The sequence below is a fragment of the Alligator sinensis genome, unplaced genomic scaffold (genome assembly GCF_000455745.1).
Source record: "Alligator sinensis unplaced genomic scaffold, ASM45574v1 scaffold932_1, whole genome shotgun sequence".
In the NCBI taxonomy this organism is placed as follows: domain Eukaryota; kingdom Metazoa; phylum Chordata; order Crocodylia; family Alligatoridae; genus Alligator; species Alligator sinensis.
Genome location: NW_005842938.1, coordinates 140,636 through 155,936, shown reverse-complemented (window position 1 = coordinate 155,936; position 15,301 = coordinate 140,636). Strand labels below are relative to the sequence as shown.

The 15,301-nt window shown below is 43.4% G+C and overlaps 1 protein-coding gene across 1 annotated transcript; it reads right to left on the bottom strand.

The window, feature by feature from the left end:
- Positions 1–354: 354 nt before the first annotated feature.
- Positions 355–15,132, bottom strand: RHOU (ras homolog family member U). The gene is made up of 4 exons (XM_025192518.1): positions 15,122–15,132; positions 14,552–14,673; positions 12,172–12,230; positions 355–9,358 (listed from the first exon to the last, which is right to left on the bottom strand). The coding sequence occupies exons 1-4, from the start codon at positions 15,130–15,132 to the stop codon at positions 8,903–8,905; spliced, it is 648 nt and encodes a 215-aa protein (XP_025048303.1). The 3' UTR covers positions 355–8,902.
- Between the last annotated feature and the right edge of the window lie 169 nt (positions 15,133–15,301).

Below are 15,301 nucleotides of genomic sequence, written 5' to 3'. Positions count from 1 at the left end.
ACAAGCATGCTGACTTCACCCTTCTGCTGTCATGAGCCAATTGTTAGTCACTGCTTGGCCACGTACATCCAGATGCATTTTTTTTTTTACTTACTAGGATGAACGTTATGGACTGGGGAGGGGGAGAGAAGATAGCTATTCTCAAAGATGAAGAATAAGGCAACAAGCTGGGGTCATAATTAAAATAGAGCCTGGCCAGAGCAAACCTCAAAGATACACAGAAGTGATGCAGGCAGCATCAAAATGCTAAAAGCTAGAACTTTGGACAAAATGCCATTTGAAATAAAAAATACATTGTACAATAAGCAGCATCTCAGAAGAAAAAAAAACCTTTGGAAATAAAAGATGACTTAGGAAGATTAAGAGTTCATTTATTTCAGCCACTGTGTAACATAAATGTTATTAAGGCTTCCTTCAGTGGAGAACTACAATAAGGACTGAAGTGAAAGAAATGCTGTCAGTTTTGTTTTTTGGAGTTTTTTGTTTTGTTTTTTGTTTTTGTACCCCTGCTGAATTTTCAAAGTACAGATACCCATCAGGACCAAAGCAAACACAGGCAATCTTTGCATATCCCGCCCATTTAACAGTTTTAAATAGACACATTGGGCACGTCCTGACAAGCGTGCACATGCAGGGGCATCCATTTCCTGCAGGACAAATAGCAGCAGCACATATTTATGCCCCTGCACACCTGCTGCAGCATGGGGCAAAGTGAGCTGGGTGGGGTAGGGGAGGATGGGATCAGCACCTATGCAGCAGCCTTAATTGGGGTCCAGCCAGGTCCCTTTCTGGCAGTGTACCCTGCTGCCATGTTCGCCATGCCACTTTTTTCAGCAGTGTTTTGTTTTACACCAAAAATCTTTTGATGTCAAAAAAGGATCTTTCGATGTCAAAAAAACCCACCGTGCTGCAAATTAGCAACACAGCAAATAGGAGCCTGTGTGCCATTTGCATCAGTTTGTGGTGCCTCAAATTGCTGGAAGTGCCACAAAATTCATATGTGTACTTGTGTGGATGCGGCCATGATGATCATCAGGGAATAAAGGTTTTTTAAAATGGGGGTAATTGAAGATGGTAAGTTTATTTGAAGACCAAATCTGGAGATTTAAGCAGATGTTTTGGTTGACCTGGGAATGCAAATTTTAAAAATTCTTGTGCACAACTTCATTCGGAGAGGCATAGGTTGGAATTACTTTTGCTGAGGGCTTGTTCCTTTCCTTAGCCAAGCAGTACCAAGGGATTTGTCTGAGGCAGATACTTACCAGTAAATTAGCTCCTTTGGCTGGATCCAGATGTGTAGGAATGTTAAAATGTGCCCCATACTGCAAATTTGCAGCAAGGGAGCAAAATTTGCTACTGGGAAATCCCAGTACCAAAAAAAGGAAATGCTGTGAAAAAAGTGGCAGAGCCATCCCTAGGGGGTGCGAATTGGGACAACTGCCCCGGGCCCCATGCTTTGGGGAGCCTCACAGAGCGGAGTGGAGAGGCCATGGCTCCTCCCATGTTTTGCAGTGGCTGCCGCGATTGCTGTGCGGTCTGCCCGCACGTCCCATGGGTTGGAAGTTTCTTTAACTCTGTTCAGACCAGAAATTCCAGCTACCAACACTCCCCCTGTGTCCGTTGTGCCGTGATGTTCATTTACCAATGTTAGTGTGCCGTGGGATGGGAAAGGGGACCCCACACAGGCTGATTTGCTCTGGGACCCACACCCTGCTAGGGTCATCTCTAGGCACAACGCATGCCACAGGAGCATGCACCAGCACATATAGAGGCTTGGTCCTCCAGCACATGGGAGCCAGGAGAAGTGGGGAAACAGCAGTTTCCACAAAGCAGGGTATTTTGCCCCACACCACAATACACGTGCCGAGGCATGCAGTGGCAAAAAGTAGAGGCACAAATTTGTGCTGCTAGTATTTTTGCCACTGCAAAAGCATGCCCCTGCATGGGAGATGCATCCTTTGTGTAAATTAGTTACACAATTTGCAGGAGAATTTGCCAGGAAAGATCTATGGGTGATGGTTGGATAGGAAGACAGGCTAGATACTGATCACCCCAAGTAGCATAAAAGGCTTGAGGAACAGGAAAGAGTCAACATGCATCCTGAGGAATGAAGCTATTAGGAAAAAACAAAGCTATGTAATCCTGTTCTGTTTTCACTGTAAGATAAGTGTCTGAGACTGTGGCAAAAGGGTTTAACAAGACAACTAAAGGGTTACCACTTCAGTGCAACTCTGCAGACGTCAATAGAATCACTCATTTTTACTTTGGAATATGTGAGATCATCGTCAAGCCCAAAGCATCTGGTATGTTCATTTGGGTTAAAAGTGCTAAAAAACAGACGAAGGGCTAGGCATTGTTGCAAGGATTCCTACCTGCACCTGTTTTATTGATCATGTGCAGGTATGTGAAGAAGAACAGGTTGTAAAAGTGGACAGTGAAATTGATGTTGTCTTTTGAAAGCCAGGCAGACTGCCTGGTATTTCTCTCACTCCTTAGAAATATTTTCTGTGTTGAATAAAAAAAATTAAGAAAATCCAGGTTAGGGCTTTATGCCTTTGTAACGCACTGTATTGATTTGTTTCTCCCATTAAAACACACTGGAGAAAGACATCATTAGTACTGAGGACTGTTCTGCATCAGATGGTAAAATCCATTAAATTAGACAACTGTCTTTGCTCAGTTTATACCACTGGGAACTGAACTAAATGGGTAATGAACAACCATAATCATTATTATGCCTACATGCTTTTCACTAGCTGCCAATAATATGGTTTGCTAAAACTAAGTTGACCTTACTAGTTTTTATGGGCTTGCTATCACCTTGAAATCTAGTCCAGATTTTTGAAAAAAGGCAAGAGTATCTGGCATTCTGCCCCCCCATCTCTCTTTTCAATTTTTCTGGTTTTCTTATTTTTCTTCCTTCCAACCTTTCTTCACAAAACTGAATGAGGCTTCTTTTATGCCACCATTTATGCATGAGTTCTCCAATGTACTTAAATAGAACTTCTCAGATTTAAAAGTGTCTGCAGGGTAAAACAAGACCTCACTGTGACTAGCGGCTGCACTCAAAGTCCATTGAAACCAGTGCCAATGTTCCCAATGGCTGCCAGTGTTCTCAGGGCCAATGCCTGCAATGGGCTTTGCACCAAATGCAGGGTGCTATCCAATGCACTAAGTAAACTGAAAAAAATAGGTTAAAAATATATTTTCTTCCTCAGAATGACAATTTATATCTTCTTTTAAAGCACTTAGGTCATTGATTCTCAAACTTTTTAGACTCAAAGCACTCCTGGGAGAATGCCAGCTTTTAGCTTTCACTCATTTTCTAACTACGGAAAAATAAAAAAGCACTTCTGTTGCAAGGACCTCAGAAAGACCACAACAGGTCAGAATGCTTTGAACACCCTGGATTCCTATTAAAATTCTCTGGGTTTATCTTGCGAATCATGTAGGTGTTTGAACACCTAACAATGCACATATTACAGAGCACCTTAAGGGATTGCAAGGCACCCCAGGGTGCCACAGCCCATCAAAGAAAAAAAGTTCCCTCTTGAGAATTTCCATCTATCACAACACAGCACAGATCTTAAGTGTTCCTGGAAAACCTTGTTTACAATGGACTGACTTCAATGTATTCTTATCAATCTCAGCTGCCACCTCACCCAGTGTTTCAGGGAAGACATCTGAACGGGCCTTTTGATCACAACAGCAAGCTTGTGTACAAAGTTACATCTTTGTGTGCAAAGGATGGTCAGACCCATTTAATCCACACTTAGCACTCTCCGGATGTTTGGGTATGTAAGACAGCAGCATTTCCAGAACAGCAACATAAAGCAGGAAACTGGCTAGAGACTCTCTAGTTGTTTTTATCCAAATAACATTTACATTTGCAAAATCCTTTGAAGATAAATACTTAGATTCTTAGTATTTGGATAAGGTGGACTTTCCCCCCCTGAAAACTAACATACAAATAGCACAGTGGTTTCCTCTCCCATGAGTCAACATTACAGCATAGCATCCTCTACTCGAAGCAGCACAGACAAGGCCTGATCTTATTTCAAAGACTTGTATGTTTCTGATTATGTGTGTAAGCTAAGTGAAACCCGTTCCTCAAAGGCCCAGGCAGCGGCACATGCAATTAAGCAGCAGGTATTTGCTAGAAAGGAATATTGCTGACAGTTCAGACAACCCCCCTGTATTTTTACTGTGCAGCTTGCTGAGGTAAACAAGCCTTTTAGCATTTTTCATTTGCATCATAATCCTAAAAGGAACAGGAAAGGAAGAAAGTTAATATTATAAATTTTTATTTAAATAGGGGAATCAAGTTGGGCGCGGGGCAGATAGAAGATTAATACGCTGGGTCTACTCCATGCTGTCCACAGATAGATGGTTTAAAATAACATTATTAAAAACTCTCTAGGAGAGGGTAGCAGGAAAAAAAGAGGGGGGAAAAGTCTCAGAGCTGCTTTCTGACTAAGTGCACACTTGGAAGAATAACTAAAAAGGAGAAGCCTTCTATCCTTGGAATCAGGCTGGTACCTTAGAGACTAACTAGGTCACAGGCATGAGCTTTCATAGGTAACAACCTACTTTGCCAAATGCACCTAGCTTCAAAATTGGGCAGCAATACCCTCACTTCAGTTGAATAGCTGCTTACAGCACCACTGAACCCAAGGGAGCTTCCTGTTGGATCAGGTTCTTCTCAGGGACAAGGGGCTGCCAAAGTTTTCATTCACTTGGAGAAAAGGGTTTTTAGTGTGCAAGACAAACCATGTGTATAAGCTGAATGAGACACTATCTTATAGCATAGTAATTGTCCCACAGTGAAGACATGACAGTAGCTGAAAGTGGTCAGGTCATGTCTGACCAGAACTGGTTCAGAGCCAGGAAGGTGATTTTCTTTAAAATTGCTGAGCCAGCATATGGTCGTGCATCATGCAGGTATCAAATTTATGCCCGATTACTTACTGCGCAGTAACACTGTGCATGTGACTGACCTTGGGACTAACTTTAGTCTCAAGTCAGACCACACACAGCGTTAATGTGCTTTAATGCCTGCGCATGTAGATGCTGGCCTATTTCCACTTACTGCCCAGTAAATTTAATGTAACATAAATGCATGTGTAGATGTGCCTACTGGGAACTAAAACAGAGTTAAAGCAAGGCTCAGCATGTCCTCAAATCCCACCCTAGAGCTTTTCACTTCTGTAGCACATGAGGCTAACTGCAAAGTTGCACATGTATCTGGCTTACCATGGGCTTTTCCCTTTTGTTCAGTATGTCCACTCATTTTCCCTTCCACTTGACTCAGACTGCAAGCAGCTTAGGGTGAACACTAGATTTTTATTGTACACCAGTACAGGGCCAAGCACTGGGATTTTACTCCCTGATGCAGGATCCTTGCACAATATACAACAGTAAAAGAGCACATTCTTACGCCAAATAACTTCATCTCTCTGCCAACTAAGCAGTGTAGAAACAGAAGAGATCGTACTTATTTGATCATGTGCAAGATCGTGCAACTATTAGTTAATATCTGTAAAGAGCTTTGAAGATGAAGAACACTGTAAATGATAGGTATCATTGTTAACGAAGGAGAGCTAGTGGCAGTGTACCTGATCACCACATGCAAAGTGAAACGAGGAAGTCAATCTGGCCTTTGCTCTATTTGCAAAGGATCAGATTTCATGCTGGGGAAAACCCTGAGCTGTAGGAATGGGATCAAGTTTAAAAATACAGATCCACCAGGACTTAGTGTTCCAGTTTAGGGCCCCAACGGGCCATGTCTATATCACCTGCACAGCAGTCCTGAGACTGCTGCTGAGAAGCAAGGCCTGCCCACTTGCTCCCACTCAGCACCTGCTGGTTTTTTGGCTCGTGCCCTCAGAATCACACCCTTAGGAGTTCAGTCTTGGATGTGCTCCTGGGAGTGGCGCTATGTGTACCCAACACTGTTCTAACAGTAACAACGCAACATTTTTTTCACTGTGCTTCACCTGGACAGCAGCAGGAAGTGGGGCTTGCTTCTCCACGGTAGACTTGGGAGCATTGCAGATATGGCACAGATCTGCCCTGAGGGAAACCCAAGAACGGTAACTAACATCTAACATGCACAGTGCTCCAAGGAGGAAGAGGGTAGAGAACCAGAGTTCTTGTTCAGCCTCATCTCTGACTCAATACATTAAAAAGAAAGTAAGCCAGGTTATTATTCGCTAACCACCACTCAAGTACTTGACATTAAATCTATGAAGTGTCCCCCTCAGGCTATGTTATGGAGCCCAGGACTGACTGGGTGTTATATAAGACAAAGCTGTGAAAGGCAGAGGTGTCCAGTATAAAATGGTTGATCCCATGGGCAGACAAATACACATATCAGAATTTATTTCCAAATACTTAATTTATATCATTCTCGCATTAAATGGTTTCCTTTCCTTTTTTTTTGTTGCAATAGAGCCTACATTTAGGAAACAGAAGACAATTTCGTAAGGCACCTCAGATTATAGACTACATGGAGACATCTTCCCTCCCTTGAGCTTGTAAAATACTGATGATTTTAAAAGTAACATTTCTAAATCTAGACCTTGTGTAGCCCCATGTAGAGCAGTATTCATAAAGTTATTAGACCTTAGTTCACATACACCTAGTAAAGGGCTATAACAAGTCACATTTTTCAGGAACAATCACAGCTGGGTACATTTAAAGGTAATGCTATTCCCAACTATGACAGGCTGCTTATAAAATATAACCTACTGCTTCCGGTATGGCAGGATACAAAGCATCATGATCATATGAAACAAATTCAGTTATTTGTGCAATGGGTGCTTTTCACTTTCAACTTCCCCCACCTCTCCAAATCCAGGTTTTAAAATCAGTTGTGTCCATTTCACAGAAAAGGACACACACACGAAAAACCTGGCTATGTCCTTTACAAATGGCCAGTTTGACTGCATATATTTGAGATAATGTCATAGCATTAGACTGTGGAATCTAAAGGCTCAACTGTTATGTTCACTGGTTGTGAAATTTAGCCATTATGGACCAGATGCAACCAAGTTAAATGCATCCAGTTTCTGTGCTATGGAGACTGATTTTCCAGGCTGCTACAGTGAAGAAGCCAACATATTTTTATTGAACAAGGCTCCATGTACTTCAGTAAAGGTATCCACTTCATTTTGAACTAAGTTTTCAGCTGTGGAATACTGTGCTCTGCACTCATTTTGCCTCACCAAAGAAAAAAACGTGTGTGTGTGTGTGTGTGTGTGTATATATATATATATATATATCATGGCACTTAAGCCAATATATCCCAGAATGTATTTACATAACATGATTTTCTTTAAGTAGGCCAGGAGGTTAATTGCAGCCAACTTTATCAATTCAAATGGCTTCCACAATGTTTCTTATAGCATGCATTCTTTTTGTTATGATGAATAAGAACTTGTTTTAAAATTCCAATTTAATTGAAAATGATAAAAATGAGTTCACGTTAATGCTACTCCCAAAAGGAAAAATGAAGCTCGAACCTGAGCGGATCGTTGAGTACTGAAGTGAAAAAAAAAGCAACTTAAGGCTGTAAAGAAATCAGACAATTCAAACGAAAGGTCTCCAATTCCCTTTTTAGAAACCAGCCTAAGAGTTAAATACTGAATTGTGCAAATAAATGAATTAACCCACAGATCCTCAGACTAAGCAGACTGGAATTCAGCAGATTTTTGTGTCACACATTTGATGCTGTAATAGGCAAATCATCCTTCTGGACACACTTCCCTTTAATCTGTTGCAGTTATCCAGGAAAGAGTCATCAGTAAAATCTCTCCAGCTGGTGCTACCAATTTTAAGAATGCAGTCTCAGACCAGATCAAGCCTCTAAAAACTGCTTTCTTTGAACAGAAACAACACATTCACTTGTTCAGAACAGCACCATAATCAGGGCAAAGCAGTATCTATTTCCTAGCATCCAGTTTGTTGTACCATTAAACTGCCTTTTCATTTAACTGGCAGCAAGGAAAAGAGGGATATTCCAAAGTTCATGTTTCCAGCCTTGAAACAGATACATTATGTGGTACTGTATGGAGATTTGTTGCATCCTTTTTAAGACTGATTTGCATTCCTTTCAATTAATATAAATGAACTATCATAGTGTCTGTATAAATACAAAGGAACCTGCTACTATCCCATTTTTTGTGTTTATCAGGAATCTACTTTACAAATGGAGGGAGGCAGAGGGGGAGGAGGGCACAGAAATAAAGAATTTCCAAATTAGGAGACTGCTAATAAAGATAAAATTATGTCAACTGCTAAACATGTTAGACTTCCTAACAATGTACTAGAGGTATATGCACAACCTTTGAAACAATAGCATTTGAGTAGTCCATCTCTTATCCAATGTTTACATTAATCTAAATATGGTTGGAGCAGGAAGAGATGGGGTAGGGGAAAGAGAAGGAGCAGGTTTTTAAAGCTAAAATGTCAGTAAGGAGGCACAGTGTTATTTTAAAAAAGTGTCCATCTATAGAGCTGTATGTTTCTATATTCCTTTGTTTCTTCTAAGCAGCCCAATCAGCAAAGGCCTCTGTTGCTCCTCCCTCTTTTGTATGCATTATAATACAAAAGGTCAAATTCTTTGTACAGCTTGTAACTTCACAAATATGTAGAGCATTTGTTCCTTGATGAGAAATTACCCTGGAAACTCAGACATCAGAGAGGTGAGGGCTAAATATCCTTAACCTCATTCATGGCAACATCTACCTAAGCATTCTGCCATCCACCTCAAAAGGGCAACTGAGATCTCCAACAGCAACATATACATACTTTTATGTACCTATGCTATACAAGTGGAAAATATGGAATGAGACTTCAGCTAATATAGCTTCTGTGTGATTTCACCAGGTCCTTAAAATTACTATACGAAACAACAGTACTTTTTCCACCAGGATTTGGAGAGGTTTTTCATTTTGTCTGGAGTCCTGCACTTTGATTTCTTTGGTTGTTGCTGGGTATCTGCGTACTGAATGCCAGCGACAATGGCTGCATCGAAGACTTCTTTCAGATTTTTCTGAGTCAAAGCTGAGCATTCGATATAAGATGCTGCTTTTATCTCCTCAGCACAAAGCTTTGCAGCCTCCTCTGCCACAGGCTTTTCTTTGCATTTGTCCAGTTCAATGAGAACTTTGACATCCTCTCGGAGGTCTGACTGTGTCCCAACCAGAATGATGGGAGCTTTGGGACAGTGGCATCGAATTTCAGGAACCCACTTTTCGCTCACATTCTGGAAGGAAGAAGGACTCACAACGCTGAAGCACAGTAAGAAGATGTCCGTGTTGGTGTAGCACAGGGGTCTAAGCTTGTCAAATTCATCCTGCACAAAGCAAAGCAACATTAAGGCTGAATCAAAATAGCATTAAAAGTTTAATGGAACCACCACCCTGACCTAATCCTAACAACTTCTCACTACAGAAATTTGAAACACCAAATAAATAAGGAAAGGGTCAGGTTTAGCTCTTGACTTTATATAGGCACAAACATAATTTGTGTACAACGGAACATGAAGTTTTAATAGTGGAAGCCACAAGGAGGACAAGTTTGGACTTCAGCCTGCAACACTGAAGTCACTGGAAACTTTATTATTCACTCCCACGTGCTCAGGATTAAGCAGTACCTTTTTAGTGCAGTTGAGATTTTCTGACTACCACCGTTGCTTTCTTTTCAGTGCTCTGAGCACGACTTCAGCATTTGCCTATATGCCTTGCTGTCCTATCTCAGGAGAAGATCTGAACCACAGAATGCAGGCTGCAGCACTTAAAATGAAGACACAGGAGAAATAGGGATAGCCGAGAGGAAAAAAATTATACATTCACTCTTAACTGAGAATATGTCTCTGATCGATTTGGATTAAAACAGGCCTAACATGTCAATGCTGCCCAGGTTGGCACTCATAAGTTGAAAGATGGGCAATAGCATAGGAGAAAAAATGGCTGCATGCATTTGTATGCAGTTTAAGTAAATGAATGTTTAACAGCATTCTACAGGAGATTAGAATAATTTCCCTGCTATTGTGTGTTCATCTGATGGCAGTGCTAATGGCAGTACTCCTTTACTTCTCTACATCAAGCACTTCCAAGCCTCCAATGTTATGTTATTTTAAACAAAACTTCAACAAGGCCCTATTTTTAAAGCTTCAAGGAACAACTGTAATGAGGAAGATAAGCACCTAAAACTAACAAAAGAATTCGCCTTTATGATGTTCTTGATCATCACAGCAGCTCAAAGACCTGGGAGCAAAGAATGTAAAATGAGGCAAGGGTTAAGCATGCAGCGCCTGAGTTTATGCTGACAGCAGGATAAAAGCACAGTAACACAAGCAGCATAAACAGGTAGGATTTGGCTCAACTGTGGTGACATTTTAATTAAAATTCATTGTGTTCTCAAAGGGTCTTAATTTAAGAAGTGCAAAGAGCAAATACGGTCTAGATTGTCTCTCCAGGACCAACGTTTTATTGCTGAATTGCACCTTCCGTGTTCATTTGTCAAGATTTGAGATTTCCCTTGAAAGCTTCTGAAGAGGCTCAGATATGTTGTTGTTTAAACCCCCCTGAAAGTCTCAGAAGTCTCTTTCCACTTGAATAAATTTCTTGCAGCAGCAATGCAGAGGGAGGCAACAATTTATAAAACAAGAGGCAAGCAAGCAAGCTTCATTAGCTCTCTTAATTCTCAGATTAAGCCTCTCAGGAAGCAAGGCAGCAATGTGGGATTTTCACCACTTGACTTAAACAAACCATATATTTATTGAGGTGTACTGGACTACAGAGTGCAAAGGACAGTTAAGAGGAGACATCCATCCATGCTGCAATGAAATTTTGCATGACTTGATTTAAGGGCTTTGACAGCTGAAATGAGAACTTGATTTCTACAAAGAAGCTCAAGGATTTTCCTCATTTTGCTTACTTTCTCACAACCCATGTGTGTTAAAAGCAGTAACTGAACAAGCATGGGCATTTCATTAAGGGGTTCCTACTCTCTTCAACTAGTAGCAGCAGTCAAAGCAAAAACTGATTTGAGTCTTCCTGAAACCATTCCATGGGGCCCCATCACCAAGGATATGGTTACAGTTATATCTGTCAGAAGTAGAGCATGAATTAGCCTCTTGGCTGAAGCTGACAGTGCGTTTCTAAACCACCCTTGACTCATCAGTATATTAAATTAGGGGCATCCTTACTGACCTCCTCCCCCTCCCCCCACCCCCATCATACTATTACCCAAAGCAGGCTGCTTCATCATCTTTTATTTGGGGGTAAGAGACTTGCAAGAAGCATGGGCAAAATTAAGTGCTGGCATTGCAAAGAATGAAATTTAGTTCCCTGGATTCATCACTTAGTTATAATACCCAGTTCTGACACTCCTAGTCAGGTTAATGCATTTTGCCTACTTTTTTAGCACTGCTTCTGGGCGTGCTTGGGCTCTTTCAGAAGCATCGCACTGCATGAATGGATACACAGTCCAAATGCTTATACAGTATAAAAACATGAGTTTCTGTAACCCATCATGGACAAGGACAGCTGGAAGCCTGGGAAAGCATTAGCTCTCCTCAAACATTAAGGGATTGCATTAAAGGAAACCCCAAGTTTGGAATAGCAGCTCATGTATCGGCAGACATGGGCAAATTTAGTCATGGTGCAAAACTACTCATCAAGGCAATATTCAGCAGCTAGTGCTTTATTAACTCTTGCCCCCTCAAAACTAGTTGTCTATAACTGCACATCAGCTGCTGTAAGCACTAAAAAATAAAGTAAATAAATCTGAAATATCAGCACTTTTTATTCTGCAACTGCCCATAGGTTTAAGTCACTGGCAAAAACTCCTAACAGAAAATGTGGAGAAAGTGCTAATCTTGAAATCAGTTACTTGAAAAGTCAAGCTCTCTGGGAAGGTTAGCTGGCAATTTGAGTCAACAATGGCAACATCCATTTGCCAAGCACAGTGTATGCTCACTAAACCCTGCTGCAGAACCTATGCACTGCACTGGGATAAGAATTACTTAGTGTGACAGCAATTTAATAAGACGATCAAACACTGGGAATCCTTTTAAATCCGTGAAGTCATTAGAAGGACTACTTGATGTGACAACTTCTCCCTTCCCCTTGTCACTTAAATGAAATAAGTAGTTTCACTGACCTGACCAGCTGTGTCACAGAGCTGAAGTCTCACTGGTTTGCCATCGACCGACACAACAGCTTCATAGAGAAATGAAGGGTGGGAGGGGGGAGAAAAAGTATAATGAGTCCCACTTCACACGTTTTTCATTATTAAAAAAAAAGAGAGAGAGAGAAAGAGAGAGAAATAAGCCTTCACTCAACATTTCTTGTTTTCCCTTCAATTAAATTTAAATTTAATGACTTGAAGAGCTGGAACCAAATCTGTCACTAACACTTGGGCGCACACAAACCCTCCAGGGCTTTCCAAATCATTCACTGCAACTGATGAGGTAGCAAATCACTGAACTAAAACTCTTTGATGGCATTAAAAAAAAACAAAAAAAAAAACAGAAAGAAAGAAAGACCATGATCCAAAAGATTCTGTTCCTTCTCTTGCTACAAAGGATTTATTTTCTTGTCACGTTTGTATTTTCAAAGCTGCCCAATAAAAAAAATCTCTCCTAGTTTTAAATCACAGAGAAGACAATGCAAATATTTATGTTTTCCCTTGGGAAGTGCCTCTCCTTCCACTACAGAAAGTTTTGACTACAGAATTTTCCCTTAAAGAGCTAGCTTGACACATAGCCATGTGCAATCCCTGACTGCCAGTTGGATATTTTTTTAAACAAGAAATCATCCTCATTATTTCCCACTGTTCAAATGCAAAACACTTTTAGCCATAATGTGGATTCCACTTATTAGCTTGACACCAGGCTTTGCAGTATCGCTTTACCAAACTGCAGAAACAGCATACCCTCAAACTGATCTTTGAGTAGCTGAAACTATTACAGAGCTCCAGTTCTTAATACCAAGTACCAAGGCACTGACTGGATCAGCTTCAGAAATACTAGAAAACTGAGTACTGATGCTGCAGATTCATGCTACAAAGCTCAGATCCCAACACAGTGGGATGGAAGAGAGGCTAGAAAGCAGTTTCACATTTAACAGCCTTATGTTGCCCAACAGTCTTATTAAAACTTCCAGAATGACAAAGATGTGCAATTAAAGCAATTCACAAGGCAGGCTGCAGTTTCAAGAGACCCATGCATCTTTGCAGCCGCCTTATCAGCACAGATCCCCAGCTAATGAAAGGCAGGGGACAGGGACTGGGCTTCTCCCTTTCTCAAGCTAACTCAAAGAGGACAGAACGACTGTCCGTGAACGTTTCCAAGCCCAATAAACCCGAAGAGCAGCCCTATCCTGAGCACTGCCTGAGTGTGACTGGGAAGCACAAGTAGGGCACCCTGCCCCAGCGCTAAGTCAGAAGAGCACATCCCACTACATCAAGGATTTGCAACTGGGGAAGCCACGGCCCCACTGAGACAGCCTTTTCAGGGGACCACAGGTTGCTAGCATGGTTAGGTGTGCCAGCCCCAAAATAAACCCGGGACTTTCCAACAGGAATCCACAGGGTTCAAAACATTCTGGCCTGATGCTGTCTGACTCTTTTTTTTTTTTTTTTTTTTTATGGGGGGGGGAACCAATGTATTGTTGTTGTGTTCCCAGTCAACAGAAGGAGTGAAAGCTCAGACCTCACGTTTTTCTGAGGAGGTTCAAGTCTGGAGTGAGAAAACCACTGCTTTAGGGGATAACAACTTAGGGCTGGGGGGCTATGGCTGGCAGTGGTGTTTGCCCTCTCTGCCCACCACAGTTCTGCTCCCTGCCTGGGAAGTGGGGGAGCTCCCTCTCCCTTCACCCTCCCTTCCAGCATCCATTCGCTGCCCCTGTGTGCCACAGGAGACTGGCAAGGTGGACCTATGGTCTGCCCAGTCAATGGCAGTTCTTATCCACGTTCTTTTGCCCACCTAAGGGCTGCAGCTACAGCTGCCAGTGGTGTTTGCCCTCCCTGCCCCACTGTTGCTCTAGGTGCTAACAACCTAGGCTAGGACTGGAGCTACACTGGCTGTCTCTACCTGCCTCTGCCCCATGGCAGCTCTCCTCAGTGCCTCTGGGGGAAGGAGGGTGGAGAGATCCCCCTCTGCCCCATGTTTAGCTGGGGGCAACTGGAGCAGCAAATCCATGCAGCTTCCTGGAAGGGTGGGGGGCAGAGGAGCTAGGACTAGGGCTACAGCTGACAGCAGTGTTGGCTCTCTCTCCCTGCCTCTACCCCAGACATTGCAGCTCTCTTCCTTGCCTTGCAGGGTGGGCAGTCCCCCTCCTACCCACCTAAGGACATTTCATGTCTACCTGGGGATCGCTGGGGTGGGAAACCCATGCAACTTCCTGAAGGAGGGGAGTGGGCTAGGACTGAGGCTACAGTGGCAGCAGTGGCTGCCCTCTCTCCTTGCCCCTACCAAACAGCAGCTCCCCGCCCTGCCTGGGAGGGGGGGAGGCAGATCCCCCTTCATCCACCCACCTACCAGTTAGAGTTACAGCTGGCAGCAGTGGTTGCCCTCTCCACCTGACTCTACCCCATGGCAGCTCTCTGCCCTGCCTCCCTTCTCCAGATCCCCCTTCTTCCACCTCCCGACAGGCATTATGTCTAGCCAGGGTGTTGGGGTGGGAAATCTATGCAGCACTCAGGGGAAGGGGAGTGGGTTGGGACCAGCGTCTGCCCTCTCTCCCTGCCCTACCCCACAGCAGCCGTCCGCCCTGCCGATGGGGGGGAGGGGGCAGATCCTCCTTCACCCACCCAGCTAAAGGCTGGTGCTAGCTAGCAGCAGAGGTTGCCTTCTCTACTTAGCTCTACCCCACAGCAGCTCTCCTCCCTGCCTCTTTCCCAGATCCCCCTTCTTCCACCCACTAAGGGCATTTTGTGTCTAGCTGGGAGCTGCTGGGCTGGGAAACCCATGCAGCTTCTTGGAGGAGAGGAGCAGGCTAGGGCTGTGGCTACAGCTAGCAGCAGCAGTTGCCCTCTCTCCCTGCTCCTACCCGAAGGCAGCTCCCCTCCCTGCCTCTCTTCCCCAGACCCCGCTTCTTCCGCCCCCTACGGGCATTTCATGTCTAGCTGGGGGCTGCAAACCTCCCTGGGGGAGGGGAGCGTGCTGGGGCTCTAGTGGCAGCAGCGGCTGCCCTCTCTCCCTGCTCCTACCCGAAGGCAGCTCCCCTCCCTGCCTCTCTTCCCCTGACCCCCCGTTCACCCACCCCTTGGGGCACGTCGGGTCCGGCTG

Excerpts from the sequence above, each read along its gene's own strand:
- RHOU (XM_025192518.1), bottom strand. Across the intron at positions 12,231-14,551 it reads GCCAGCTGTAACTCTAACTG|CTGTTGTGTCGGTCGATGGC; the intron begins GTAGGTGGGTGG and ends TTCTCTATGAAG. Across the intron at positions 9,359-12,171 it reads TCTGTGACACAGCTGGTCAG|GATGAATTTGACAAGCTTAG; the intron begins GTCAGTGAAACT and ends TGCTTTGTGCAG.